The sequence below is a fragment of the Pelodiscus sinensis genome, chromosome 1 (genome assembly GCF_052426305.1).
Source record: "Pelodiscus sinensis isolate ZL-2025 chromosome 1, ASM5242630v1, whole genome shotgun sequence".
NCBI lineage: Eukaryota > Metazoa > Chordata > Testudines > Trionychidae > Pelodiscus > Pelodiscus sinensis.
The window spans coordinates 120168985-120191590 of record NC_143052.1 but is presented as its reverse complement, the minus strand read 5'-3'; the positions used below and the strand labels follow the sequence as shown (position 1 = coordinate 120191590).

Here is a 22606-nt window from a genome sequence, read left to right as displayed (position 1 = left end):
TTAAGACTTGGAGCTGGGGAAATGAAATGTTGTTATCCATATTGTATGATTAAAAGACCTGAACTTAATATGACCTGGCTTAGGGTCTACCATAACTTAAACACTAAGCAGAGGATAGTGAGTCACATCTAAATGAAAGTCACAAAAGATGGAAACAGGTTTTATTTCTGGTGGTGTAGAGTCTATTTGGGAGTCCTCAATTATATCTGACACTTTACATCCAGGCTGTGTCTAGACTGGCAAGTTTTTCCGGAAAATCATCTGCTTTTCCGGAAAGCTTGCCAGCTGTCTACACTGGCCGCTTGAATTTCCGGAAAAGCACTGACGATCTACTGTAAAATCATCAGCGCTTTTCCGGAAAAACTATTCTGCTCCCGTTTGGGCAAAAGTCTTTTTCCGAAAGACTTTTGCGCAAAAGGGACAGTGTAGACAGCATAGTACTGTTTTCCGCAAAAAAGCCCCGATCGTGAAAAAGGCGATCGGGGCTTTTTTGCGGAAAACCGTGTCTAGATTGGCCACGAACGTTTTTCCGCAAAAAGTGCTTTTGCGGAAAAGCATCCTGCCAATCTAGACGCACTTTTCTGAAAATGCTTTTACCAGAAAACTTTTCCGTTAAAAGCATTTTCGGAAATTCATGCAAGTATAGACGTAGCCCCAGTGTTTAAAGACAGAGCTGACTAGAATCAATTGAGAGTCCTTGTCTTGTCTTAGTGATCGCTTGAGCAAAATCATTGATAAAATCTTGTCTAGACTGATCTTGGACTCAACATGCAGGCAATGTGTTGAAAAGCAGTGCAAAGGAGGCAATGATGGTGAGGTACCATATTACCTAGTGAAATCATTGGTGCTGAAATCACTAAGGCCTGCAATTTGACCACAGAACTGACACTTTCTTAACAAAGACTCAATTTTTGCTATTTAAAAAGTAAATCAATGTAACAGAAAACTGCAACGCCCTCTGATAACTTTTAAAAATCAAACTTTAAACTTTATTGAAAAAATTGGATAGTTTGCAATTGAAAATATTTGACCTACACTTAAGGCAACTGATTTAATTTTGTGTAAAATTTGAATAATAAAGGATAGCATTTTTTTTTAAATGTTCAACTACAGTTTGATCAGATCTACTTCTGATGTGATATTTGTGTGTGGTTGTGGTTTGTTGTGTGGGTGTGTGTGTTTTTTTTTTTTTTTGCTCAACAAAAACTCCTGGTGCAGGGGGGAGGATAGGGAGCCCCACCAAAGTGGTTCGAATTGGGCCCTGCACTTCCTAAAGCCAGCCCTGAGGGTATTACACTAATTTAACTAAATTGGGATGAATTCAGGGGGCCCAGGATTTTACCCTTGGTTTGTAAACTGGTTTAGTTAAATTGGTGCAACTGATTGTCTGTGGACAAGGCCATAAGCCTGACCTTGAAGCAAAGCACATTCTTAAATACTTTGTAAATAGGGATGGGATTACTTACGTGCTTGAAGTAAAACATGTGCTTAAGAATTTTGCCTTAGTAATGACAAGTGGTCATGTCCACCAATGCAGATATTTGGGGCCAACAGTCACTACCAATCAACCAAGAACAGGCATTTCAATATCTACTTTATCTATAGAGAATCAACACTTTGGAAAAAAATAACTATAGTAATATTGTTTATCGCAAAACTTCAAAGAATCACAGTGCTATTATTTCAGAAGCAATGGCACTGTTATCATGCAATTCTTGAAAATGTGAACTCGTTCTTTGTTTATAGCTTTAATCACACTGTCTGAATTAATATTTGAACAGACTTGTGGCATTATTCTCACAGGAAAAAATGACTGCTAGGGAAACATTTAGAACAACATTTGAAAACACAAATGATCAGAAAAAAAAATTAGTCATTTGAAATCTGCTGATCTTAAAATCTGCTGAGCTTAAAATCTGAATCTGTTTCAAAGATCTTATTACTTCTCTTTCACAGCCTCCATTAATTTAGACTGAGAGAGTACGTTTACTCTTTGTATATGGAAAGAATAACACTTATAACAAACAATTTAATCTGTTCTTCCATAACTACTTTCTGTTTATGCCATTTAGAAACAGTGGCTAAAGCAGAATGTAGACTGTCTCTTATAAAATGCTAGCAGATGTACCCAGCATTGCTCGGGTCCTTAACTGTAGTAATGTTTGGGGTTTGTTTTGTAAATTAAATTGCTTTAATTGCATGCTTGTATAGGGCAGGGCGATCGAAAAGGGGGGACTCAGAGCAGGAGGCTGGGTGGGTGGGGATGCAGGGGTGAGGTCAGGAAGTGGGAGGTGCAGGACTCAGAGCAGGGGGCCCAAGGCAGGGAGCTGGGAGGCTGGGGGAGAGCTTCCTGGGGCCACCTGGGGCGGCAAGGGTGGCACTGCTGGGGAAGCAGCTCATCCCAGGGCTGCAATGCCTGCAATCCTCATCCCAGGACAGCCAGAAGACCTGGGGAAAGGAGAATTTTCCATTACATGCAGGGGGAGGGGCTGCTGTTTGGAGGGATGTGAGCCTGCAGGGGAGAACTATACTACCGAGTGACCACTGGGGACAGCTACACCACCAAGGGACTGGCCCGCAGAGCTGAGCCTCTGACATCTGGCCTGCCAGCACACTAAGTATGCAGCCCTCCTGCCCCAAATCTTCCCTCCCCCCTTGGCTGCGGTGCTGGTGGGAGGGGAGAAAAAAGGCCCCTAGCAGTTGGGGGAGGGGGGGCGCAGGAGGGCTGGGTGGAGAGAAAATGCTCCTAGTGGCTTAGTGGCTGGAGGCACAAGTAGGGGGGAGAGAAAACACCCCTGTAGGCCAGGGGGACTGGAGGGAGATACAATGCCCCTGACAACCAAGGTCGCTTGGGGGAGAGACAAAGCCCCTGATGGCAGGGGGACTCTGTGCGGAGAGAAAATTCCCTGGATCCTGGGGGGGGGGGGAGCGGAGCTTGGGTGAGAGAAAACATCCCTGGTAGTCAGGGGGGGGCACTGGGGAGAGAAAATGCTCATGACAGCTGGGGGCTGCTGGGGGGAGAGAAAAAAAAAACCCTGGTGGCCAGGGAGCTCGGGGAGGGGGGGGGGGAAGAAAACACCCTTGATGGTTGTGGGAGAGTTGGACTGGGGATAGAGAAAACACCCCTGGGAGCCAGAAGAGGGCCTGGGGGGAGAGAAAAGACCTGTGCTGGATGGGACCCCTGACCAGAGCCTCTCTTGTCCTCACAACACTCACTCTTGCATCCCCTCACCTCCAGCGTTCTGTTCTTCCCCCCCACGCTCCAGATCCCCAGGGCCCTGCCCTGAGTTGTGCACACACACCCCACCCCACCAGCCCCCCTGCCCTGAAGGACCTGGGCAACGCCAGATATGTCTGGGTACGTCTACACTACAACGTTAATTCGAACTAACGGATCTAGACTAAAAAACTAGTTCGAATGAGCGTTTTGCTAATTTGAACTAGCATGTCCACACAGAGTGGACCCTGAACCGGGGTTAAGGATGGCCGAAAGCAGTGCCGGCAGGGCATCAGAGGAGGACTTAGAGCGTGGAGATGCTGTCTCAGGCTAGCCAAGGGCTGAGCTTAAAGGGACCCGACCCCCACTCCGGACAGACAGTTCTCAGGGGTGCCCCGCTTGCAAAGCAGTCCTGGCTTGGAGTGCCCGGAGTGCCCACACTCGGCCATCAGACCGGCTGCACTTGCCGCAGGCTGCCATCTGGGGAGAGGGGGCAATTGGGGGGCTGCAGGAGAGGTTCCACCCCCAGAAGCCTGCAGAGCCAGCCCAGTCCTCCCCATCGGGGGCTCGTACCCCATTCCTCCCTCACCTCCTTCCACTTACCCTTCCCTAGCCCCCCTTCCTGATGTACAAAATAAAGGACAATTGTGTTCAAAAATAGAATCTCTCTTTATTGAACAAAACTCGGGGAGACTGGGAAAAGGAGGTGGGAGAGGGGAAGAGAGAGGGTGGGAGAGGGGAGGGAAACTACAATGATCAGGGGTTGGGAACAGGTCCCATATGAAAAGAGGCTAAACAGACTGGGACTGCTCAGCTTAGAAAAGAGGAGATGGAGGGGGGACAGGATAGAGGTCTCTAAAAGCAGGAGTTGGGTGGAGAGGGTGCATACAGAAAAGTTCTTCATTAGTTCCCATAAAGAAGGACTAGAGGACACCAAAGGAAAGGAATGGGTAGCAGGCTTCAAACTAGTAACAGAAAGTTGTTCTTCAGAAAGCAAAGAGTCAACCTGTGGAACTCCTTGCTGCAGGAGGCTGTGAAGGCTACAACTAGAACAGAGTTTAAAGAGAAGTGAGATCAAGTCATGGAGGTTGGGTCCATGGAGTGGTATTAGCCAGGGGGTAGGAGTGGTGTCCCTGCCCAAGGTTTGTGGAAGGCTGGAGAGGGATGGCATGAGACAAATGGCTTGGTCACTGTCTTCGGTCCATCCCCTCCAGAGTCCCTAGGGTTGGCTGCTCTCAGCAGACAGGCTACTGGGCTAGATGGACCTTTGGTCTGACCCAGGACGGCCATTGTAAGCTCAGGGCTCAGGGTCGGGGGTCTCAGTGGACCCCTTTGATTTTCATGCACACCTGCTCCTGGGTGGCCAGGCTGGCAGCTCTCCTGCCCTAGACGGCCACCTTCCTGTGCCTAGTGCGGAGGTCGTGGACGAGGTCCACGATGTCCGCACTAGCCCAGGAAGGTGCCCGCCTCTTGCGGTCCCGGGCAATCTCCCGGGAGCCGCCAGCCTGGTCCCGGGAAGAGGGGGAGGGCTGGGGGCCATCGGGTGGCTGGCTCGATCCGTGCCAGGTGCAGGGTCTGCTAGCTGAGTGTTGGCAGGCTTGCACCTGGCACGGGCACCATAGCCAGCCTATGCCTCTTTAAGGGGTCCGGGGCCGGGAGGGGGGCAATAGAGTTTCCCTGGTGTTGGCCAGAGTGGCCACCAGGGAAACCTGGGGAGGGCTAGCCTCCCACTAGTTCGAATTAAGGGTCTACACAGCCCTTAATTCAAACTAGTAAGTTCGAACTAGGCTTAATTCTCGTGGAATGAGGATTACCTAGTTCGAACTAAGCGCTCCGTTAGTTCGAATTAAGTTCGAACTAACGGAGCGCTCGTGTAGCGCCTATGAAAGTTAGTTCGAACTAATGTTTGTTAGTTCGAACTAACTTTGTAGTGTAGACATACCCTCAGTTAGTTATCCATGTAGGAACTTGCTAGACTTCAAATATAAATCTTCCCAATTCTCTTTCTGAAACAATATTTACAGAACTCTCTCTCAAGCCTCCTGGTAAGATCATTAAATACAGGGTCTGGGCTGACACATCTGTCACTCAAGCCTTCAGATAGATCGCCCTGGCATTCGTTCCTCCCATTCTCTCCAGGAACTCAGAGACTTCCCAATTTGCTTACAGCTCTTCTTAGGCTAGCCTCAGCGCAGTCTGGCTTTCCCCGGCCTTTTTGGGACCATTTGGGACCCTTTTGGGTCATGAATGTCTGCTTGTTTTGGGGTGACCTTGGTCTGTTCTAGCTTGCCTGACTTAGAACACCTCGGGTCTGTATTTGGTCAAGAATATATAGCAAATCAGTAGCCAAGTCAGGATTAGAATTTAAATGTTCCTTACTCTGTTTCATTGTCATAGCCCTATACTTTGTTTCCATTAGAGATTAACAATGTAGTCTCCATTCATCCTGACCTGGACTGGAGATAAGTCAGAACTCTGGAAGTGACTAGCTTTCTCGCTCATTATGAATCACAGAGCTATCCATCCTGTCATCACGAAAGAGTTTGAAAAAATTCTGATAACTCATTTGAGTCCTTTTGGAGCTAATCCACCTGTACCCTAGTGTTGTTCCTCAAAATGCTGGAACTGGCCATGTCATTGTTATGAAACCAGCACATAATGATAGTCCAGAACAAAACCAAAGCTTAATTGGCTAAGGGTTTATTGCTTGAAGTTTCCTTCCAAAGCTGTTTCAACTCTTTAGAAATACCAGACACTCCTCAGAGAATAGCAGAGAACATAATTTGTCAGAACTAATGAAAGTTTTCTTCCTTTTGTCATTTATTTAAAAGTTTTGGTCCAGCCAAAGCTCCTCTCTTGTCTCATACCAACAGCTTGTTCAGTAATCATTTGCTAATAATAATCCCTTAAGAATTTGGAAGTTGGTTTCACAAAATGTCCTCACGCTTATTTTTTTGAGGAAGAAAAGATATCCAAAATTGATGCTTCAGTCATCAATGTGACTGCCACTGTCCTGATTACAAACATAAAGAAACACATAATGTTCTGCATGAATCAGTTACAGCAGTAACGTGAAGCGATGTGTTCCACTAAAATAAGTTGAGACAGGTGTGAGGTGCATGCTGTCACCTGCTTTGAGAAGGATTTAACTGTTAGTTCAGATTTTGTATTAAAGTAAAGGCTTAGTGAACAAGTCAGACTTTACCTGGAACTAAATGTAATTCTGGTCCAAGGATGCATTAGGTGTCATAAAAACCCAGAATGGATTATTCAGGGATGGAGTGGAACCACTCCACCAGAGTGAATGATCCGCTCTACACAATGGCTGCGTCTAGACTGGCAAGTTTTTCCGCAAAAGCAAGTGCTTTTGCGCAAAAACTTGCCAGCTGTCTACACTGGCCGTTTGATTTTGCACAAAAGCACTGACGTTCTACTGTCTGAAATCAGTGCTTCTTGCGCAAATGCTTTGACGTTCCCATTCGGGCAAAAGCCCTTTTCCAGAAATGTTTTTGCGCAAGAGGGCCAGTGTAGACAGCTAAAAACTGTTTTGTGCAAAAAAGCCCCTATGACGAAAATGGCGATCGGAGCTTTCTTGCGCAAAACTTCATCTAGATTGGCATGGACGCTTTTCCACAAAAATGGAAAAACTTTTCCATTAAAAGCATTTGCGGAAAATCATGCCAGTCTAGATGTAGCCCAAGGGACTGGTGCAATCAGTGTTCATCCCACTTCTCCTCACCACATACACTCTGCTTAGGTGCTTTTGAAAATCCCACTAAGTGCCTGTCTGCATCTGAATAACTTTGTAACGCTGGCCCATTCTGCCAGCCCAATGCACAAACTCCATGTTGCTTTTTGCTGAAGAGGTTCAGCTTCCTCACCAGCCTCTGCTCAGTTCTTAGAATTTTATTTTTAAAGATATGCCACCCTAAATGATAATGCCTTCCTCTCAAAAACCATGAAGTGCTCCAAGTGTTCTTTAAAGGCTTTGTTGAATCCGTGTTAACCATTCCACTATTCTGGCATTTTTAGCAGGCCAGGCAGCTACTGTTATTGAAGTTTGAAGAAAACATTTAAGGCCAGAAGATCTGAAGACAACAGTAGCACAGACACATTTTCAATACTTTTTCATTTTACCATATCCTTTTGCCACAGTAGGCTCATAGAATTTGCCAGACTGGCTGAAACCTAAAGTCCATTTAATGTCGGATCTCGTCTCCAACAGTGGCAAGCACCAAAACGTTGAGAGGAAAGTGCAATAAACCCTGCAGCAGGCAGTTATGGAATAACCAGTCCTCAAGAGAAAATTCCTCCTGCCTTTATTACTCAGAGATTGGCTTATGCCCTGAAGCACTTGGCTTTGTAGCTCTTCCAGACTCTTGGGTGGTTTTGAAAAAAAATCTTACTTTTGCCACCTTGAACATTTTTGTTTTTCTTCCAGATGACAGACATTTTCCCTTTACATTTCTGTTAAAAGGGGCAGAGTCAACTTCTAGCTAGTCTATTTAATTCAAGAGAAAAAGTATAAAGATGCTTGGAATCACATTTCCCTCTCTTCTAAAATGTTTTCCTCTCCCCCCCCCCCCCCGACTGCTGTGTGAAAGACTAAAAAAGGCAGGGAAATTTGATTAACTATTCAAAGTATTCTAGATTTTATTATACACAAAATACTATCAAATACATAAACTAAATGAGCTGGAAAAGGGGAATTTCTTTCACTTATAGTAACCCAACGTGTTATGTAATAATACTAGGCACAGGGAAATCAATGGGATGCTTGTGTATATATAGGCAACTCAATAAATGGCCACATTTTCAAAAGCAGTGGCTTCAGTGGGAACTGATGGATGCCCCACACTTCTGAGAGTCAGGGTGCTCACCGGGACATCAGAAGCTAATTATAAGAACCTATTTTTGGAAATCTTGACTATGATTTTGAAGCTGATGGTGTCCTTTGACTGTATATGACATCAAACTTGATATTGGGCCAAACAATCCCTTCTCAGTGGCAAAACCTGACAGGAGGAAAAAATGCTTCGGAAACTCTGGTGTTTACGAGTGGCAACTCAATTTCCCTCGGCAGGTTGTGGGTTTTAAGGCAATGCTTGAATCTATGTGGAGCCTCTCTGGCAGGGGTGTGGAAATAGTAACCTGGGTGCTGGCTCTGGTTGGCCAGGGTTAGCTCCTGGTGGGCCCCCACCACTGTATTTACCTGTATGACTGCAGGTGGCGGCAATCACAGCTCCCATGGGCTGTGGATTGTCATTCCCAATGAATGGGATCTGTGGGAAGCAGTGTCCCAGGTCGCGACACTTCCCACCACTCCCATTGGCTGTGATCCGTGGCCAATGGGACCTGCCATGGCCAGTACCTGCAGTCGTACAGGTAAATATAGTGGTGACGGCCCAGCAAGGACTAACCCTGGTGAACCGCTGCCATGTTATTGTCTAACTGCCCCATTGTCTGCTAGGAATGCTGCTCCCAACCTCATGGATCTCTGGTGATGTCATGAACACTGTGTGTGATGTGCAAGCAACTCTGAATTGCTCCCTAATGCCTTCTCACGCAAGACTGCCTTGCTTACTGGGGGATAGTGCAGTCACCCTGCTGTGCTGATGGCTGAGTTCACCTGGACACCTGCAACGTCACCAGCTGTCACAAACTCAGCCTCCAAAATATACTCTCCATCTTCATGTGGAGGGTGAGCTGGACTGGGCTGTGGCTCACATTCCAAGACAGAGCACCCAAGGGGACAGGGTGCCAAGAGTGGAATGGGAAGAGGATCAGGGTGGGATTGAAATGGGACAGTCTTTTTGTTCGGTGTTTGTACAATGCCTAGTACAATGGAGTCCTGATCCATGGCTGGGGCTCTTTGGTGTTACCACAATACAGATAATAAATAACAATAAAAACGATAGTGGTAGAATGGTTGGGACTGATGGGAAAAGAGGAGAGAGAATAGACTAGAGGTGACAGTGAGAGGGACCAAATTGGGGGACAAGATGAGATGGAGGGTTGTGAAAGAAAAAAAAATCAGCAGAAATATTTAGAGAGTGAAATAAAACAGTAATATTAAACTAAGGGACCATGAAAAAGGCTCAAGAAAGGACGAATCAAAGAGAATGGATAATAGTGAATAGATCGAGAAAAGGGAAAGAAGGGTGAAAAAACTCTGAGAAGCAGAGTAAGTCATTACTTCTATTTTTTTAGTTTAGGGAAAGATTTGGGTTTATACAGAAGCAAACAAATGGGCAAACATCCGTGAACAATGTGCCACGTGTGGACGTGGATATAAGGTGGTGAAACACAGGTCCCCAGATTGGTACCAGTTATGGGGATCGGGAGGGGGGAGACATCAACCTGAGTTTTTGAGACTTGCTCAAAGTTCCATGAGCCACAGAGCAGGTGGGTTGGGGTCATGGCACAACCACAATTAAGCTGTGGTCCCGTGGTCAGTCAGTACTGATACTGCCAACCATGATGCTAAATAGTGGAGTTTCATCACTTTAATTTAGTTTGTTTGGCCTTCTGTCACTAGTGACTTTTTCATAAGCCACTGGGACCAAGATTTTTAAAATTGGGCATGAAATCCTGTCTTTGTTGAAATCGGGGGAGGGGAGGGTATGTCCACACTATGGGACAAAGTTGAATTAAGATACGCAACTTCAGCTACATTAATTGTGTAGCTGAAGTCAAAGTAGCTTAACTCGGCTTTTGGCACTGTCTACACAGCAGGAAGTCGAAGGAAGAACACTTTCCCCTCGATTTCCCTTACTCCTCGTGAAAGCAGGATTACCGGCATTGACCAGAGTACCACTCTCAGTTCGAATTAGCTGTCTTAACTATCTTAACTAGACCTGCTAATTTGAACCCTGGAAGATCGACACCAGCAGCTTCGCTCTTTCTCTGTAGTGTGGCTGTACACTGGGGCTATGTCTACACTGCAGGCTTTTTGCGCAAGAACAGCTGTTCTTGTGCAAAAACTTGCAGAGCGTCTACACTGCACACATGTTCTTGCGCAAGTAAATTTACAGTAAAGCGTTGGAAAACAGTGCTTCTTGCGCAAGAGTTATTCCTCTCCCCACAAGGAATAAGCCCTCTTGCACAAGAGCTCTTCCGCAAGAAGGCAGCGTGGACAGGCAATAGGGGTTTCTTGCGCCAGAAAGCCCTATGGCTAAAATGGCTATCAGAGCTTTCTTGCACAAGAGAGCGTCCACACTGCCATGGACGCTCTTGTGCAAAAGCAAGACCTTTTGCGCAAGAACTCTTGTGCAAAACAGTTCTTGCGCAAGAAACCTGCAGTGTAGACGTAGCCTGGATGTTTTGTCAATAACTTCTGTGGAGCCAGGATATATAAAGTCCAAACCAGTTATACTTATTTCTCTCTCTCACACACTCTCCCTTTCTCTCTCTCTCACACACACACAGGCATTTGTGAATCTCTCTCTCTCTCTCACACACACACACACACACACTTGTGAAACACAAACTTGGTACTTTAAAAGTACCAATTTCACAAAGCTGAAAACAATTCTGAGGCAAATTAGCTGGGAGGAAAAATTTAATCAGAATAAATTGAAAGATAATGGGAAACTGTTTATGAATTTTTTACTTAACTTCCCCCTCCTCCCCAAAAAAAGCAAAACAAAAAATGTGGCTAACAGAGTACAGTAAATATGATCCTTGAATGTATAAAAAGGGAATCTTGAGTAGGAGTAAAGAGCTTATTTTATCTCTGTATTTGGCACTGCTGTGACTACTGCTGGAATGCTGTTCCCAGTTCTGGTGCCCACAATTTAAGAAAGAGGTTGATAAATTGGTTCAGAGAGAAGCCACAAGAATGATTAAAAGACTAGAAAACATGTCTCTCAGTGATAGACTCAAGCAACTCAGTCTATTTAGCTTATCAAGGAGAAGATTAAAGAGTAACTTGATTAAAGTTTATATTAATCTAGAAGAGGAATAAATATATGCTAGTGGGCTCTTCAGCCTAGCAGACAAAGATATAATAAGATCCAGTGGCTGGAGGTTGAAGCTAGACAAATTCAAAATGGAAATAAGGCATAATTTTTAACAGTCGGGGCAATTAACCATTGGAACAGTTTACCAAAGGTCATGACAGATCCTCTATGAGTGGCAATACATCCCACATAAATAACTGGAATCGGGGTGCACAGAGCTATTGAACATCAGCCCACTGACAGCATGTAATCCAAAAATAAAAAATAAAATGCATTTTATGACAATCTGTAGAAAGGCACCAGATGGATTTCCTTTAGAGGAAAAAAAATCTAACATACCACTAAAACACATATGAATATAAAATACATTACATGAGTGAAGCATGCTTCCTGTGCCAATATTCATTAACGAATATGCCTAGTGCTATGGTGTTTCCTATTGCTGTTAGGTGATGCTTTCATTAAGTAACAGAATAAATAGCTCCAGTACTGTTCTATTTTGCATCTGTTTCTTTAGAAAAGTTTGTGGTGCCTCATCCTTTATTAGAGGCTCATCCTCATGGGAGGCTATATATCATGTTTCGGACACACTCTGGTTCCCCTCAGGCGTGAGAAACTGTACTTTGGGCACAAGGAGGGAAGAGTTGTTCCTCCTCATGGAGTTGTTCCTCCTCATGGAATTGTTCCTCCGCATGGAGTTGCGTTTCCGCAGGGAGTTTTGATGGGACAGTTCACTTTTCTGAAGAGTCTGGATGAGAATGGAAGGCTTTTCATCCAGCTCTCTAGCACTGCACCGCGGAGCGGCTACCTTGATCGTGTTGCCAAACTTGGAGTAATCAACCGCGTACACACCTTCCTCTTCAGTCACAATGGGCACAAAGCGGTGGCCCCACAGGATCTCCTCTGCTATGTAAGACGTTCTTGCTTGTGTGGTGATGCCAGTGGTTTCTACTACTCCTTCAAGTACCACTATAAGTTCTAAATCTTGGCTGGCAAGGTCACTAGCAGAGATGTCATAGAGAGGACTCCGCTTGTCTATGACATGGCAAATGATCAATGGAGCCACCAGGAAAATGTTGTTGCTTTCAATGGGATTATCCACCGGGATGTCTAGCTGATGTATAGGGATGATCTCCCCTTCTGGCGTAGTCGTCTTCTTCACTACCTGTATTCTCACAGAGGCACTGATGATCATGCTTTTCCTCAGGTCTCCCACTCTGAACATGAAGCAAAGTCTGCCATTCCGAACGGCAATCACCGCATGCCGGCTGAAAATCAAGGTCTCTGCTCTTCTGTGAGCCTGGGCAGTCTTCATAAATATGCAGCCCAGCATGACAGCATTGATAATCAAACCCACAATGTTTTGCAGAATCAGGACGGTGATGGCCATGGGACATTCTTCTGTCATCATTCTGCCTCCAAAACCAATGGTCACTTGAACTTCAATGGAGAAGAGGAAAGCAGAAGTGAAAGACCTACAGAGAAAGTTACATACAGTTAATTCATTAAATACCTAAAATAGAAAAGTGAATGCATACACTGGATAGAAAGCAAGTAAAGGGCTTATTTTTGTAGTTGTTGCACATTTTAAACTCCCATGAACTTCAATGGCACTTTGCATGCTCAGCGTTCGTGGGAACAAGAGCCATTGTTTAATGGTTGAAGGACGGACCTGAGAGTTGGAAATTCTGCATAGTGTCATTGGGTCTCTCTCTGGCCTTGGACAATTCACCAAACCTCTCTGCCTAATTGTCCCCATTCTTCTCCATGCCAGCAGGCAAAGAGCTCTTGGAGTGTTCTTTTCCTTCCTCCCACCCGGTGGCACCTCTGTCTCAGGAGCTCCACACCTTCTAACTCCACAGAGCTGGTGGTGAGATGGAGAAGGGAGAGTGGGGGAAATGATTGACTTGTCTAGATTCTCCCTGTCTCCAAAGCAGAGAGGGGAAGCTGTGCAGTTAGTATAGCCTGAGTTAACTTGCACTACTTTTCCCTCTGACCTTTAACCCCCAAAGTGGACTTTGGGGACAGTCATACTAGGGGAAACCCCTAGAAACATGGCTCCTGCAGCAATGATGCTGTTCACGAGTGAGAGTAAATCAGTGGGCCGTTACGCTCATTCCATTCATGTCCCAAAGGTTGGGGGCAGCTCAGTTCACTGTCAAAATAAAGGCCAGCTGCACAATTTAAATATGGTTCTAGGTTTGCAATTTATATGTGAATGCTATGTAAGTAGCATATGAACGACTTATTGGACATGCCACACATGGAATGTGATATTGATGCATAAGAATTAATATGGCAACAACCCCTTTCATATATTACAGTTCACCCAGATGTAACATCTACGTACATAACAGGTCTATGTTAATGAAATATATCTAGCCTTTCCTCAAAGGTAGAGCTGAACCATCCTTTGTTTCAGGTTTGGATTGGAAGAACAAAACTTGATCAACTTTTAACTAACTTTTGACTATGTCTTCAGGATAAGTGAGACGAGTCCTTTGAAATACTACAGGACCAAAAGTCATGGAGAGAATCTAAGATGTTTTATAGCACATGCAAAATCAGGGAGATTTTTCCTGTGGAAAGAGAAAATTCACCTTAAAGAAGGTGACTTCCAGAAACGAGGCTGCTGAATTCTCACAGGCGCTAATAAAAATTTGATAAGAGTGTTTTTAAAACCAGGGGCTTTTTAAAACTTTTCATTCTTTGAAGCCACCACCAAAGTGGTGTGTTTTTGTGAGTTTTGTTTTGTTTTTTTGGGCATTTCATTTTAAAGAATTCAGGTATGAAGGAGTTAATGTCGCATTTAATGGAATTAGTGAAAGGGTTAATATGGTGATGAATATTCAGATGCATGTAGAGTAAAGTGTATGGCTGTAACTTCTGATATTCCAATTTCCTTTAAAAATTATTCATTTTTAAAAGAATCCACATTTGTATGGTGTAAACTCAGTCCTTGAAGAAACTGTGGTTTAGCAAGCTCAGCATCTGAACACAGAAGTAAAAGCCAGGGAACTCCTCATTGTAATAATCCCAAGTCTGTCACTGATCCCATTTCAGTTTTGGCAACAATTTTCCTGTCTGGAAAATGGGTAGGATTACAATATTTATCTACCACAGAGTGGTGTGGTTAATTGTTATGCAGCACTTTGAAAACCTATATGCTCTAAGTCTACGTCTACACTGCACAATAGTTATTCCAAAATAGCTTAATTCAAAATAGAACATCTACACTGCAGGGAAATCTCAAAATTAGTCTGAGGCAGGTTTCCCTAATGCAGACATGCTATCTCGATTTAGAGCCCCAGAAGGAATAACTTAGGCTGTGTCCAGACTCCATGCCTCCGTCGACGGAGGCATGTAGATTAGCCAGCTCGGAAGAGGGAAATGAAGCCGCGATTAAAATAATCGCGGCTTCATTTAAATTTAAATGGCTGCCCCGATCTGCCGATCAGCTGTTTGTCGGCAGATCGGGAGAGTCTGGACGCGATGCCCCGACAAAGAAGCCTTTCTTCATCGACACAGGTAAACCTGGTTTCACGAGGCTTACCTGTGTCGATGAAGAAAGGCTTCTTTGTCGGGGCATCGCGTCCAGACTGCCCCGATCTGCCGACAAACAGCTGATCGGCAGATCGGGGCAGCCATTTAAATTTAAATGAAGCCGCGATTATTTTAATCGCGGCTTCATTTCCCTCTTCCGAGCTGGCTAATCTACATGCCTCCGTCGACGGAGGCATGGAGTCTGGACACAGCCTTAGAATGGTCCTGGTGAGGGGCTATTTTGAAATAGCAAAAGAGCTATTTCGGAATAGGTATTATTCTTCGTAGAATGAGGTTTACAGAAGTCGGAATAAGCCATCTGTTATTTTGAAATTATTTCAAAATAATGGAATTGCTGTGTAGATGCTTGCATAGTTATTTTGGAATAACTGCTGTTATTCTGAAATAACTTTGCTGTGTAGACACACCCTAAGTGTTGATTACAATTTTCAAATCCAGGTGTCTCTCAACACCACATTGTAGTTACATAGAAAGCTTTTAGTTAGACGTCTAATATGGGTTTAAGAGCCACACTTTAGGCACACCAATATGAAAATGTTGGCTATTAATTATTATTACTACAGGCAGTCCCCGGGTTATGTACAAGATAGGGACTGTAGGTTTGTTCTTAAGTTGAATCTGTATGTAAGTCGGAACTGGCGTCCAGATTCAGCCGCTGCTGAAACTGATCAGTTTCAACTGCGGCTGAATCTGGATGCCAGTTCTGACTTACATACAGATTCAACTTAAGAACCCCAGGCGTCCCCAAGTCTGCTGCTGCTGAAACTGATTAGCGGCTGATTCCAGGAAGCCGGGGGCAGAGCAACTCTGCCTTGGGCTTACTGTAGTCAGCCGCTGGTCAGTTTCAGCAGCGGCTGACTTGGGGACGCCTGGGGCAGAGCAGCTGGGGTGCTGCTGGGTTGCTCCAGTAGCGCCGAGGAGCGGCGCTGCGGGACCAACCCAGCAGCGCCCCAGCTGCTCTACCCCAGGCGTCGTGGGCAGAAAAGCCTGGTCTGCTGGGGGGGAGGGGGCACTAGCTGCGCCCCCGCCCCCCAGCAGACCAGGGAGACACGGAGCAAAGCCACGGAGGACGCCCGCAGCAGGACAGTCCAGGCGTGCCGTGGCTGTCCCGCTGCAGGCAGCCTCCGAGGCTTTGCTCCCCGTCTATCTGGTCTGCTGGTCAGACCAGGGAGACGCAGAGCAAAGCCGCGGAGGACGCCCGCAGCGGGACAGCCCAGGAGCGCCGCAGCTGTCCAGCTGCGGGCGTCCTCCGCGGCTTTGCTCCGCTTCTCCCTGGTCTGACCAGCAGACCAAGGAGACGGGGAGCAGCTTTTCTCGCCCCAGAGAACACAGGCGGCAGGACCGCGGCTCATCTGGGCGTCCCGCCGCTCCCGTCCTCCGGGGCGAGAAAAGTCCTGTTCGTAACTGCGGATCCGACATAAGTCGGATCCGCGTAACTCGGGGACTGCCTGTATATAAAGTGAAAATATCAAATATTCCTTTTAGATCAAACATTCCTTTCAGGGGGAGGGATAGCTCAGTGGTTTGAGCATTGGCCTGTTAAACCTAGGACTGTGAATTCAATCCTTGAGCAGGCCATTTAGGAATATAGGACAAAATCTGTTAGGAATGGTATTTGGTTCTCCTGTGAAGGCAGGGGTCTGGACTCAATGACCTTTCAAGGTTCCTTCCAGTTCTAGGAGATAGGTGTCTCCATTTATTTCAAGATCAGGTAATCAGCTTTTCTCTATTCTTAAAAAATTAGTGACAGTATTTTTGTTCCATACCTTTCTTGGAACAGGTAGCCAGTTTTAATAGATCGGAATCATTTACTATCAATTACTTTTCATGACTAGAAGATAGATGGTTGTCTGCCTTTTGGCCTGAAACACCACAGCTACTGATACCAAATGACATATGTTCTTTGTCATATGCTGAAGCAAAAAGATATGCTAATCCTTCATTCACTTCTGGGAGTTATAATAAACCTTCACAATTCCCTTGCAGTAAAATGTAGTGACCTTACCAGAGCTGTTTCAATAGGGTTTTGTAGCTGCCAGGATTAGGTGGTGGCTTACCAGGGTAATGCCAGTGGATGGAATAGAAAGCAGGCCAGAATCTTGGAGTGGACACACTCCTTTTGCACCATGTCGGCAGCAGAAAGTGGCCATAAAACTGCTTGAAGCAGACAGTTAATCATTCTCCCAGTGTAAGGGACTACTGGGGACATGTCTGGCAGCATGAGGCCTGGCTTAATGCTGTTGTGCTCTGTAACCCTCCCCCCCCGCTCCTCCTTCCCCGCAGCTGGCGTCAGGCTGAGTATCGTGCGTAGTCCTCACAAAAACCGAATACTGAGTCAGTGTGAACTTTAGTGCATGTGCATTCCATGCCATGGAATGTCCTCTGGGAAGGGGATGTCTTGGGGTAGCAGCCAGCAAGAAAGTCTCATAGGAGAGGCGTCCATTGGAGCTGTGCTGCTGCTTTGAAGCTGAAAGGCAAGGCGAGGCCTCACAGACCAAATACGGAAAGCTCAGTAACCAACGGAGCAGCTCTCCTGAGAGGAGCAGGTTTGTGGCCTGCCATTCCTTGAGGAATACAATGGAGATGCCATAAAAAAGGAGCCTGATGCAGAGGCACTCTCAGCCCTAATTGCTTGTTTCAGAAACTCTGGCTTGCAGCCAGTTCCTAAAAAATAAATAAAAAATCAATTAATTTAGTCCAACTTGCATGGGGAACACTCCCACTTAGGAAAGCAGCATAACACAAGAGAAGGGGTGGAGAACCTGGCTCTTCGTAGGCCAGAAAGACCACCTCTTGGCATTTTGTACATGCAGCTATGGCATTTGCATCACCAAGACAGAGCGGGAGATAAAACTGGATGTTCAGATATTATGAGTTTAATTCTACACTACCTGCCCCTTTTGTGGTCCCTACAGCAGTGCAAAGTGTGTGCAAAATGCAATCATTCTGATTCAGTAGCATAGTTCAACTGCCTTGCACTGGTGCAAACGACAGAGCAGTGGTGAATCAGACAGTTTTTGGTCCAAGAGTGAGTCCTATAAACAAGGATCTCATTGCACATATGACAGAATGGTCTCATTGCTTACCCATCCCTCCTATTAATGTTTACTCTTTGGAGTCTGCAAACATACTGTGTATATATGGAATTCCCTCCTGATCAGTCATTTGGCTGGTGTTCTGAAAAGTGTGGGTAGTAAAAGGAAAATAACCCAAACCTGTGGCCCTTATCATAATACCGAGCTAGTTTTTTACACAGCAGTTCTTGTTGTCTGAGATAAACACTGATGCAGAATGTCACAGCACTTGTCCTATAATTTAAATAATAGTCACTAATAAAGATTCAGATAAATGATTTTGGGTACTTCCATGTTTTGGCTTCCCAACTAAAGACATCTAAAAGAGCCTAATATCCAGATGCTTTCCATTTTCTGGAAATCAAGCCTCCTAAGTTGGACAAGCCAGCAAATTCAGTGGTTATCTCTGGACGTTTGGACTGATTTTCCGAAGCTAAAACATAGGTCTTGAGCTAAGCCATTTCGGGCACGTCTAAACTACATGGCACCGTTGATGGAGCCATGTAGATTTGTTTGTTTGGTAAAGTCAAATGAAGCCATGATTTAAATGATCGCGGCTTCATTTAAATTTACATGGCTGCCACGCTGAGCCGACAAACAGCTGATCGGCTGTTTGTCCGCTCAGCGCGCTAGTCTGGACGCTCCCCTGCCAACATCAAAGCCCTTTGTCGGCAGCCCCGGTAAACCTCATCCCACGAGGAATAACGGGGCTGCCGACAAAGGGCTTTGATGTTGGCAGGGGAGCGTCCAGACTAGCGCGCTGAGCGGACAAACAGCTGATCAGCTGTTTGTCGGCTCAGCGCGGCAGCCATGTAAATTTAAATGAGGCCGCGATCATTTAAATCGCGGCTTCATTTGACTTTGCCTATGTGTCTAATCTACATGCCTCTGCCGACAGAGGCATGTAGTCTAGACACAGCCTTCTTGTTGTATCATGGTGTGAAATTAATTTCATGTTCAAGATGGTGCCAATTGATGTAGACAGAACTAAACCATCTACAACACTCACCTACGGGCTACTTTGTTGAAGCAGGCTCTATCTTTACTGGCATGGAAAGTTATCAACAGACTGTAGAGACATATGAAAAATTGCAGGGTCTTTGTACTGTCAGATTGTGGAGATCCTATAAAGCATCAAAGAATTCTGAGGTGGGGTTTTGGGGGATGGTGGTGGGGGGGCAAAGGAGGATGGAACTGTAGAATTTGGTGGAACCTAGTGGAGAACATTAAACTTCTCAGTTGTCTATGCAGTACAGTACAATTCAAGTAAACCAAAGCCAAGTTTTACATCATTGCTATTCCGTATACCTCCGATTGTACTTTACCTGACACATGTCACGCATGGTGTCCAGTCAGTACTGCCTATACAGTTTTCTGTGCTACCATTCATGTCACCATGGGCAAAAGCCACCAGCCACCATATCATGGCAAAGAGCAACCAGCTGCACAGGAAGGACATGGTAAAGATCACCAGCGTGTGGCGCCACTTCAGGTCCACCAAGGTGGTGAAGATGTCTTGCAAGAAGCGCCCCTGCTCCCGGATGTTCTTGTGTGCCAAATTGCACGCCCCGCTCTTGGCGATGAAACGAGCTTTGCGGGGCTGGTCCCGGATGCGTGGCTTGCGAAGGTTCTCAGCCGCAATCCGAGCCAGCACATATTCTTCAGGGATAATACTCTTCCTCGCCAACATCTTCCTGCCACCATAGTCCACCTAGCAGGACACAGGTGCTTTTCCACTGGCCTCCCTTTTGTCCCTTGTCTGTCCTCCTACATTCTGAGGAAAGGAAAAATAAGATCTTGTTTGCCATCTCTTTTCCATTTTTCCCAGACAATAAAGGGATAGGCATGCAAAGTAGATGGCCCCCGTGGGAACAGCTGTTGAGTTACATGTCACTGAAATAGTATTCTACAGTGCTATTATATGCTCATTTTAGACTGTGATTGTTAAAAAGCAGTTAGGGCCAAATCCTAAAACAAATTATAAGTGATTTATCTTAGACATTGCTAGAGAGCAAAGCCACTGAAACGCCTGATAGCTGTGGACCAAAGTAAACAATGTTCCAGATCCTACTGAGATACTTAACCATGCAAGCAACTGCATGTAAGTGATTACTCCGTGGAATGGGAGTACTCAGGCAAGTCAGTCTTACTTGCATGCTTACCAATTTGCAGAATTTTGTTTAACAAGGGCTGCCTGAGCCTTTCTAAATAGCTCTACTGGAGCCTGTAAGACAACTGGTATGCTACTCACTAACATGAATAAGAAGGGCTTGCACAGTGTAGTTCCAAACCATCATGTATTTCACATTAAAACAGAGACGTGTGGGAACCTACTACATCCCCTCGCTGGGAAAGTATTAACCACCGGTTGTGCTAGGGAGCAAGTTACTTTAAAAGGAGGGATTTAGCCGTCTTGTCTCCTTCCAAATCATAACAATGAAAAATAAAACAAGTGTTTTATTCTGCAGAAAATATACGTGAAAGAAAGAAAGAAAGAAAGAAAGAAAGAAAGAAAGAAAGAAAGAAAGAAAGAAAGAAAGAAAGAAAGAAAGAAAGAAAGGAAAGAGGCAGACAGGCTGGTTGGACAGGGGAAAGCAAAACTCCAGTTCTTTTTTGTTTGCTTTTTGCTCTGATGTTCCTGATGAATACCATGCCCCGCTCAATACATGTGCAAATTCACAGCAACCACAACATCGCCCCCCCCCACCCCGCACCCTCTCCCCGCACTTTCTAGCCCCCGCACACTGCGAGTCCCACTGCCCCCTTTTTTGGAGCGGGCCCTTTCATTGGCACGGGAGAGCGGCGCCCGCGGGCACCTGGGCGGCTCTGTGCCGGGGAGGGGCGGCGAGGCGGGCTCGCAGGGGCAGCGCGGGGCCCCAGAAGAGAAGCTGGCACTTACCAGACGCCGGAGCAGGACGGGCGCGCTAGGTCCCGCGCCGGGCGCTGCCTGGCCGCATCCCAGCCGGACCCCGCACCGGGACGGCGGCGGCAGTAGCCCTGCAGTCCGGCCGCCGGGGACAGGCCGGTGTACACCGGCTCGGTGCTGCGGCGCAGGACAAGCTCCAGAAGCGGATCTCTCGCTCCCTGCCCGCCCCCGCCAGGCGGCTTCCCCAGTGATGCTCGACTGCCCCTGCGCTGGCGCAAGGAGCTGTGATTTGTGACGGCGGAAGTGCGGGAGTAAAGGGGAGGGTGCTGGAGCGGTGTGTGGGGCAGGGCAGAGCAAAGGGGGACAGATCACAGCCCCTCTCCCACGCTCCAAACACTTGCAAACAGCCCCCAACTTTGGTTCCCCCCCACCCCAAAGGGGCAGAACAGGGGGCTGTTCTGGAGCCCAAGCCTCTACAGGCGCACAGGGGGTGGGGGTGGTGGTGGGGGGGGGGGGGGGGGCGATTTCCTTCTCCAAGTGTAAAGGTCAGTAGGTAACAGGGCCCTGATCCCACAGTCCCTATGCAGTCAAAGCATGCTACCCAAGAGGGAGATTTGCCAGTGTAAAGACTATAGGGATTGCCCCTAAATGCTCTTCATATAAGAAGACGATAACCTGGTCAGCCTCAGTCCCATTTGCAGAGGCCACCAAGGAGTCAAAATACCGTGAAAAGTTGCACTGCTCTAGATCAAGTTGAAAAAGTTGCCCCAAGAACTCTAGAGAGCCTTCAGTTTCTATTGAAAGTCAATGGGACTTCACTTTTTAAGTGCCCTAATCATACCTGACATGTAGAATAGTGATAGAAATGTAATGGATTGTTCACTTTCAGTCCTATTTCAATTCTAATCATACCTGAAATTCTATTTACAGACCGTAGGTTACTTTGGCACCAAATCTTTTAAACCTAGAATGAAAAAGTTGACTAAGAGAGCTTTAACATCTCTGGCAAATCATTTTAAACATTAAGAATGAAATAGAATTATTTAAATTAGATTTTAGATGAATAGTGTTGTTGTCTTCCTTATCGAATAGAAAGATTTCTGTCGAACCTAGCTTAGCAACCAAAAAACTGAAAAATACAAACCCCTTTGTCAATCCTATATTTGTATAGTCTCATTAATATTGATTATGTTTCAGTTTTAATAATGTCTCACTTCTTGGAAGCCCTGATCAAGTGTTTTTATTTCTGTGGCAAAGCACTTAAAATATAACCAAATTATTGAATTACACATGAGTATATTTCAGGCTTGATCCAAAGCCTGCTGAAGAGGATTGGAGACTTTTTTTGAGCTTTGCAGAACTAGGGCTCATTTGAAAGATCAGGCTCGTTAGCAGAGGCGCTCATTTCCTTTCTTCTCAAAAGAGTTTTAGACTTGCCCACAGCCTCACTACCTGATGGCAGCATAACTGTGAAATATGTTTCAAGCTGGCTGGGCAGGGGGTGGTGGGAAACTGAGGTACTACTTTCTTCTCCCTACTGCAAAATCTGCTACTGAGTTTGATGAGATAACTGACGTGTACAATTAAACCTGTGAATAAGTGTTTGCAGGAGCAAGGCCAAAATCTGTCAAGGTTTCTGCTGCCTCTACGCCACTGACTTCATTATTTTGCTACTGCAATAGAAGACCTTTTTACAGCTCCAGAACTCCCATTAATTTGAATTGGTGCTGAATGGGCCTGTTCTCACAGTTAGCTGGTGCAGCAGGTACTGAGTGGTAGGAGATGGGCGTAGGAGAAAGTATTCATGGACAGGAATACTTAAAGCAAACAATGAAATAAACAAGATTCTCTCCCCTCAAGTTAAAAGCCATAATTGTGGCAGTTTCTCAGATTCTCATGTTTAATGGAAGCTTTCTTTCAAGGA

General features: G+C 45.8%; 1 protein-coding gene across 1 annotated transcript; it reads right to left on the bottom strand.

Annotated features, from left to right (window-relative positions):
* Nucleotides 1–10762: 10762 nt before the first annotated feature.
* Nucleotides 10763–21004, bottom strand: KCNJ8 (potassium inwardly rectifying channel subfamily J member 8). Its single transcript, XM_014572613.4, has 3 exons — nt 20716–21004; nt 19142–19590; nt 10763–12653 (listed from the first exon to the last, which is right to left on the bottom strand). Exons 2-3 carry the CDS (start codon nt 19504–19506, stop codon nt 11753–11755), a joined length of 1266 nt encoding a protein of 421 aa, XP_014428099.1. The 5' UTR covers nt 19507–19590; nt 20716–21004; the 3' UTR covers nt 10763–11752.
* Between the last annotated feature and the right edge of the window lie 1602 nt (nt 21005–22606).